The sequence below is a fragment of the Otolemur garnettii genome, unplaced genomic scaffold (genome assembly GCF_000181295.1).
Source record: "Otolemur garnettii isolate 467f Iridium unplaced genomic scaffold, OtoGar3 scaffold00089, whole genome shotgun sequence".
Taxonomy (NCBI): Eukaryota; Metazoa; Chordata; class Mammalia; order Primates; family Galagidae; genus Otolemur; species Otolemur garnettii.
The window spans coordinates 4252586-4261368 of record NW_003852484.1 but is presented as its reverse complement, the minus strand read 5'-3'; the positions used below and the strand labels follow the sequence as shown (position 1 = coordinate 4261368).

General features: G+C 39.6%; 1 protein-coding gene across 1 annotated transcript; it reads left to right on the top strand.

Moving 5' to 3' along the window:
• Positions 1 to 2458: 2458 nt before the first annotated feature.
• Positions 2459 to 8264, top strand: ARGFX (arginine-fifty homeobox; the record flags this gene model as incomplete). The annotated part of the gene is made up of 3 exons (XM_023516298.1): positions 2459 to 2564; positions 6590 to 6738; positions 7716 to 8264. Coding segments are annotated over 3 exons (804 nt in total), but the record flags the coding sequence as incomplete, so codon positions are not given.
• Between the last annotated feature and the right edge of the window lie 519 nt (positions 8265 to 8783).

Sequence of the window (8783 nt, the reverse complement as noted above, 5' to 3'; positions counted from 1 at the left end):
AAGCAAATTTCTCCAACATCACTAGATAATTTCTCTTCCTAATTACAAGAATCAGTTTGGCAAGCTCCGTAAAAATATCCATTGAGATATTGTTTAGGATTAAATTGAAAACTGGGTGCAGTGGCTCACACCTGTAATCCTAGCACTCTGGGAAGCCTAGGTGGGAGGATGGCTTGAGCTCAGAAGTGGAGACCAGCCTGAGTGAGTTGGAGACCAGCAAGAGTGAGACTCTGTCTCTCCTAAAAATAGAAAAACTAGCCCAGCTACTTGGGATGCAGAGGCAAGAGAATCACTTAAGCCCAAGAATTTGAGGTTGCTGTGAGCTGTGACGCCATGGCACTCTACCCAGGATGACTTAGTGAGATTCTGTCTCAATAATAATAATAATAATAATAATATGCTTTTCTACAGGGTGTCCCAAAGATTTCCATAAATTACATACATAGGGAAAATGGGAAGTTGTAGCTAACTGTACTTTTATTTACAAAATATATATCTTGTGTTGATACATAAATATAAATGTATTAAAAACATAAAATGTAATAAAATCTGAGTTTATTAATTTTCCTATGTATGGTGACCTTTGGGACACCCTGAATTATTCAGCTCATTTATGCCCTTTACCACAGATTTATATTTTCTTTCTTTTCTTTTTTTTTTTTTTGAGACAGAGTCTCACTTTACTGCTCTTGGTAGAGTGCCCTGGCATCATAGCTCACAACAACCTCAAATTCTTAGGCTCAAGCAATTCTCTTGCCTCAGCCTCCCAAGTAGCTGAGACTACAGGTGTCTGCCACAACCCCTGGCTATTTTTAGACACGAGGTCTCAATCGTGCTCACGTTGATCTCCAACCTGAGAACTCAGGCAATCCACTTGCCTCAGCCTCCCAGACTCTTAGGATTACAGGCATGAGCCACCCTGCCCGGCCTACATTTTATTTCATATAAGCTTTGCACATTTCATTTAGATGTGTTCTTAAGCATTTTGTATATTTTTTAGGTTACCGTGCATTGGATCTGTATTTGCTTTTGTAAAGTAGCTATTAATTGTTGCATCTTAATCTTACATTCTTCTATTGTCTTGAATTATTTTACACAATATTCTCCAGTGGAATTTCAGAAAGATGAACTTTTGGTTTTTTGCAAATAATGATATTTTGCTTCTTTGTTATGCTACTTATTTTTTAGTGCATTTGCTGGATATACCAGGACAATGCTGCACAATACTTATGATACAAGGCACTTTTGCCTTTTGTTTACTTTAATGACAATGCTTTTAATATTGTTTACCAACCAACTAGGTTCTTTTGCCTGCTGCACAAAAGGAAACCAATATGCCAAGCCAGCAGGTGTTACAGAAGAGAGTTTAATTATTGCAGGACAGTTGAGTGAAGAGATGGGAGGATTCGGAAGCTAGGATGTTTTTAAGGGTGGTTTGGTGGGCAGGGGACTAGGAAATGGGTACCGCTGATTGGTTGGACAGGGTATGAAATCATAGGGGATGTAGAAATTGTCTTCTTGCTTTGAGTCAGTTCCTGAGTGAGAATCACAAGACCAACTGAGTCAGTTCCTTGGAATCAGCCACTGATCTGCTTAAATCAATTGGCTCACTGGAATATGGGGTCTGGAAAATAAATAAATATATATATATATATATATATATATATTTTGGATACAGAGTCTCACTTTGTCACCCTTGGTATAGTGCCATATTGTGATAACTCACGGCAACCTCAAACTCCTGGGTTCAAGCAATTCTCTTGCCTCAGCCTCCTGAGAAGCTGGGGACTACAGGTGCCCACCACAACTAATAGCCCACTGGCTATTTTTAGAGATGGGGGGTCTTTATTTTGCTCAGGCTAGTCTAGAACTCCTGGGCTCAAGTAATCCACCAGCACTCGGCCTCCCAGAGTGTTAGGATTACAGGCATGAGCCACTTGGCCAGGCCTACTTTTATAACTTTTAAAAGACTTCACTTTTAGTGATGAATAAAATAAAAAAACTATGACTCGGTGCCTGTAGCTCAGCAGCTAGGGCACCAACCATGTATACCAGGGCTGGCAGGTTCAAACGTAGCCCAGCCCTGCCAAACAACAATGGCAACTACAGCAAAAAAAAAAAAAAAAAAAAAAAATAGCCCAGCATTATAGTGGGCGTCTGTCATCCCAGCTACTTGAGGTAAGAGAATCGTTTAAGCCCAAGAGTTGAGAGTTGCTATAAGTTATGGTGCCACAGCACTCTACCAAGGGCAACATAATGAAATCTGTCTCAAAAAGAAAAAAATAAATAAATAAACGCAAAATGTATACTATTAAGCACATATGATTTGGAGATTACTGGTTACAACTTTGCCATACTGCCACTTGGCATACCAAACACTGCCTAGAAGAGATTAAATAATATCTTGCATGTTTATCATGTTTGATTTTTTTATTTTTTGAGACAGGGTCTTACTCTCTTGCCTAGGCTAGAATGCAATAACATTGTCATAGCTCAATCTAATCTTAAACTTCTGAGCTCAAGTGATCCTCCTGCCTCAGCCTATTTAGTAGCTTGGACTACAGGTGCTTGTGCCAACACATCTGGCCAATTTTTCTAATTTTTGTAGAGACAAGGACTTACTCATGCTTAGGCTGGTCTTGAACTCCTGGCTTCAAGCAGTCCTCCCAGATTGGCCTCCCAAAGTGCTAGGATTATAGGCATGAGCTACTCACCTGGTCTATCTTGTCTGATTGAGATGCTGTATTCTCTGCTCTTGCTATCTCAGCATCTCACTCCTCTCTTGCTGCAGGATAGTTACTACTATTTATTGTGAAGTTTAGGGGATAGTTCTCATATATTTTGCTTTCATGGTCCATAGACTTTATTCTGCTTCCTAGTTTCCCTTTTAATAACTATGGTCCTCTCTGTTGTGCATTTTTTGTGTGAAATGAGTTTTCCTGTCCTTTCGTAAGTGAAGGGTAGGCCAGGAAGATTTTCAGCTCTAGGGTTTCCATTTTTGTTGCTGTCTGAAGTTATCAGAGATCCGCCTCTTCCTTCTGTCTGAACTTTTCCTTTCCTTGGTCTGTATTGCTTATTTTGTGTTTAATAGTCCCTTCAGCAGAACGCGAATACAGTCTTTCCCCTGCTTTTATTAGTTTTGTTTTAGAGGGGAGCTTTGGTTTCAAATCATGGGGCCTAGACTATCCCATGAATTTCGACCTACCTAGATTCTTTGCACTCACTTACAAACTGGAGTCAACAGAACTCCTCTCAGTTTCAGCTGCTTTTCTCAGAATGGTCTGCTGAACTCTCCCGTGTGCGCCTGTGGATGTTTGGGGGTTCTCCACCTCTCCAGCCGTGGTGATGCCTTGCTGTCTTTCTTCTGCATCTTTGTGTGCAAATAAATAGACAGTCACGACCAACCCACAGCTCCAGATCCATTTGTAAAAGCCAAGGTATGGGTAGTAAAGCTTAGTGAAAAATTGTTAGTCCTACTTAAAGGGATGATATTTTAAGTAAACAGAAGCAAGCTCATAATGATTCAAGAATGTAAAAAGTTAAAAACACATACAAAGGCTTGGCACCCGTGGCACAGTGGTTATGGCACCAGCCACATACACTGAGGCTGGCGGATTCCAACCCAGCCTGGGGCAGCCAAACAACAATGACAACTGCAACAAAAAATAGCCAGGCATTGTGGCAGTCACCTGTAGGCCCAGCTACTTGGGAGGCTGAGACAAGAGAATTACTTGAGCCCAAGAGTTTGAGGTTGCTATGAGCTGTGACGCCACGGCACTCAACCCAGGGCAACATAGTAAGACTCTGTCTCAAAAAAATAAAAAAAAAAAAACACATACAAAGATCAATTTTTTCCTTTATTGTCTATAAGCTTTTTGTTTATTCAATGTACTTTTATATGTTGTATTTGGATATACACAAATAGGTAAGTTTAAAGCTTTTTCCTTTACTGAGCCGGGGTGGGGGAAAAAAAAAAGTTTTTACCTTTACTTTTAATTCAAAATCGTATTAGACATTGCAAATATAATTGAACAAACATAACATACATATGTTTACTAATAAACTATAACAATCTTTTGTTAAGCAAAATATAGGGTAGACATAAAGTTTATGTGCAATTTAAAATAGTTTAACATGGCTCGGCGCCTATAGTTCAAACGGCTAAGGCGCCAGCCACGTACACCTAAGGTGGCGGGTTCAAATCCCCAGCCCAGACCCGCCAAACAACAATGACGGCTGCAACCAATTAAAATAGCCGGGCGTTGTGGCGGGTGCCTGTGGTCCCAGCTACTTGGGAGGCAGAGGCAGGAGACTCGCTTGAGCCCAGGAGTTGGAGGTTGCTGTGAGCTGTAATGCCATGGCACTCTACCCAGGTGGACAGCTTGAGGCTCTGTCTCAAAAATAAATAAATAAATAAATAAATAATAAAATAAAATAAAATAGTTTAACATAGAAATTGTACACAAAATTTATGAAGACCCTGTGTAGTCCAGTGAGATACTTTACATTACTTTGTTCATATTAAGACTTTGAAATTCCCGGAACATACTATGAAATGTTTCTTAGATTTTTCACTGAAATATTTGTTAAATGAATAAATTACTGTTCCTTTTTTATGAAGACAAAAAAAAAAAAACTTTGAAATTCAGTGAACGCATTACGCTTAAAACATACCTCAATCTAGATGCTAATTTTTCATCAGAAATACTTGATCTGCATTAGGACTTCATAGAATTTACAGTTGGAAAAGTAGTTTCACATACCCAAGTTGTCACAAGCATACTAAAAAGGTTCCCCCAAACTGGATCAAATGTCAGTTTTTTTAATTTAATAAAATTTTTTAAAAATTCAGTACTTTAGTGGAATCAGCCACATTTCCCATGCTTAACAGTCATTTGGAGTAATACAGTTCTAGAGAGTAGTTGGTTAGCTGAGGAAAAAAGATGGTGCCAACTTTGTACTATTTATGTATAACATTTATCCAAATAAGTGAATACATCAACTTCTTATTTTAAAACAATTTGCAATAAGTAATTAGGCTATGGAAATCACAAACACACCCCCATAGCATTAATGTGGGGGGAAAGAGTTATCTTTATATTCTATGAATAAGTTTCTTGTGCTATTTAATTAAAAGAACAGGCTCAGTATATCAAAGATATGGCTATTTAAGGTAAGCACATTTTGAACATAATAGTTTTATTAAATGTGAGCAGAAAAAAATCAGTATTTCTACATTTGTATATATTTTATTTATAATATGTATTTATGAACTACACAAAATAGGATGATAAATGTAGGAATATGTACATTTAAAATGGGATTAAATATATTTTATATAGTTTATACCCATCTCTGTTCATAAGTGGTATTAGCATATAGTTTTTTTTAAGGTGTGTATTCTTGCCTGGTTTTAGTACTGGTATTATGAACTCTAAGTGCAAAAAGTGAAGAAGTAAGTCCCAAGTGAAGACCCCTTTGCCTTTTACTGAAATGGGGTATATAACAGGAGAATCAGCATATCATTTCCTTGAATTCAGTAATTTACCTATGTTTCTGTGTGGTTATTGGTCTATTCAAGGTCAATGGTTCTTTTGTAGCTACTTTTGGTAATTCTATTATTTATTTATTTATCTTTTTTTCTTTTGAGACAAAGTCTCACTTTGTCACCATCAGTAGAGTGCTGCAGCATCAGAGCTCACAGTAACCTCAAACTCTTGGGTTCGAGTGATTGTCTTGTCTCAGCCTCCTGAGCAACTGCGACTACTGGTTCCTGCCACAATGCCCAGCTATTTTTAGAGACAGAGTCTCGCTCTTACTCAGGCTGTCTTGAATTCCTAAGCTTAGGTGATTCACCACCTAGGCCTCCCAGAGTACTAGGATTATAAGCATGAGCCAGTACACCCAGCCTGCTAATTCTATTTTTTTTTTAAATCCTTTTCTTCTTTATTGCCATTTTTTAAAAATATTCTATAATTTTTCAATCTTCTCTACATTTTTAATTATGCTTCATTTCTTATGATCTGTTCCCCAAAAGAGTGAATAGAGCTTCAGAAATTCTGTAATAGAAAAAGTCCGTTTGCCAGACAAGATGGACTGAGTTCTTTAAGAAATAAATGAAGAGAGGAAACTCATTCTGAAGAGTATGTTATACTCAGGTGCAGAGACATGAGGTTTATTCCTGGGTTCTAGAAGAAACAATGTATGAAAAGGAACTTAAGAAGAAGGAAGCTACTGTCCGCTGTTCTGAGGTTAGCTAGAATAGAAAAGTTGAGCACCAGAGAAAAAGAGTAAACCTTCTTAGTGCAAGGCAAACAAAAACTCGAGGAAGCCAGTTCCCAGAGCGAACAGACTGAGTACAGAGAAAGATGAAGAGGTAACCCAAACTAAAGCTCAGAAAACAGGACAGAGCACCGTTACATAGGGCTCAGCCATTCAGAGGCGAGATCTGGAATATCTCTGCCTTTCAGATCCTAAGCCTGGCTGGAAGGAAGACAGCTGTGTTTTTTGTTTGTTTGTTTATTTGTTTTGCAGGAGGGAGGATATGCAGTGTAAGTATAATCACCCTTTCTCTATCTTTGCCCTACAGCAACACCAAAGAAGCACCAAGAACGCACCTCATTCACTCCTAAACAGCAGGAAGAGTTGGAAGCTCTGTTTGGTCAAACCATGTTCCCAGATAAAAATCTCCAGAAGGAGCTAGCTTTGAAACTCAACCTACCGGAGTCAACAGTGAAGGTCTGATACCCTGGGGTGTGCTTGGTACCCCATCCAAACCACCCACTGCTATGCAGCCTGAAAGTTCCTTCCCTCAACATGATGATAGCACTTCATTTATTAAGTACCAACTGAACTGGTACTAAACTGGGCATACTGCATATGTTGGCCTCAGTATTATATAGTTTGAAGGATAAAAAAATGGAGACTAAGACAAAATGAGATAATAAGTCACAGAGATAATTACTACAACTAGAATTAAAAACCCAGAAATATTGTTCTTAAAGATTTATACTATAGAGCTCAAATAAAGAAAAGGTTTTCATTCACGTAAACTACATAGTCTTTTCAAACAAAACCCTGCAATCTGTTTATTCATAATATTACCAAAAGCCAAATGACCCCCTCTGACCTCTGAGTCTGCAAAACCCCATAAAATAATAGAGCTTACCTAAAATAATCCTTAAAATCCTTCAGTTTGGCCGGGCGTGGTGGCTCACGCCTGTAATCCTAGCACTCTGGGAGGCCGAGGTGGGTAGATTGGTTGAGCTCACCAGTTCGAGATCAACCCGAGCAAAAACAAGACCCCGTCTCTACTAAAAATGGAAAACATGAGGCAAGAGGATACCTTGGAGCCCAGGAGTTTGAGGTTGCTGTGAGCTGTGACGCCATGGCACTCTATCCAGGGTGACAGCTTAAGACTCTGTCTCCCAAAAAAGAAAAGTCCTTCAGTTCAAACTCCCTACCTCTACCTAGACTACTGAACTAATCTCTCTTCTCCAGAGTACAGGACCCTGTTTTGAACACCCAGTACAGACTCTGAAACACACCCCTTCCTTCCTGGGGTCCTGGTCCTACTCTTCATCACCCCTTCTATTCACTTTACTCTGTTCATGAAGAAGTCAGTGTCACGCTGGGAGAGGAGGATGTGAGTCTCCTCCCAGGAGGAGCCTCAAATGCCTTCTTCATGACCAGCCCACAATCTCCCCCACTCCCAGGTTTGGTTCAGGAACAGACGATTCAAATTGAAGAAGCAGCAGCAGCAGCAACAACAACAGCAGCAACAGCCATCATCAAAGCCACCACACCAGATTCTTCCAACCAAGAATATGTCTACTTCACCCAGAATGGCCACCAATCCTTACTCTTCTTTGCCTGCAGTTCCAGATTTTTACAGCTCTCTTTCACATCAGCCCTTTGATCATGCCAACCAGGCATGGGGCTCTACCTTCACTGAGAGTCCCACAAGTAATTTCCAAATGGAGGATATTCAGGAGGAGAACCTGGAGGCCTCCATTCCTGCTTTGTTCTCTGAAGCTTATGACATAGACCAAGTCATAGAAATGTACAGTTTGCCTGATGAGGACGAGACATCTGCCTGTTCCTTCCAGTGTCTATATCAGTATCTCACACCCACAAGGTCCCAGAGGACAGGGCTCCTATGTCAGTCCCCTAGGCAAACCTGTGTGACAAACCAAGGTTTTGGAGACTACAGTCTAAGAGACAGCCTGGAGTTCCAAGAACACCACCAAAATGAAAGGCATTGAATCTTTCTGATCTAAGTACTAATACCAGACCACTTAGAAAAAAAGATCTTCATTTTAGTTCCAATTGTTATGTTTAGAAATTTTAAAAAGATTTTTAATATGAATTTGAGGAGTAATCAGCAACACCATTAGTGTTTTTTTTTTTTTTCTTACTCATCACTATACTAACAAGGATTCTGGAATTTTTTTTGAGACAGTTATGCTCTGTCACCCTCAGTAGCATGTGTGGCATCATAGCTTATAACAACCTCCAACTCTTGAGCTTAAGTGATACTCTTGCCTCTGCCTTCCAAGTAGCTGGGACTACAGGCACCCGCCACAAAGCCCAGCTATTTCATAGTTGTTGTTGTTGTAGTTGTTTAGCTGGCCCAGGCCAGGTTCAAACCTGCCACCCTCAGTGCATGTGGCTGGCTCCATAACCACTGTGCTATGGGTGCCAAGCCTGGGGTTTTATTTTTAGTAGTGATGAGATCTCACTCTTTTTTTTTATTAAATCATAGCTGTGTACATTAATGAAAT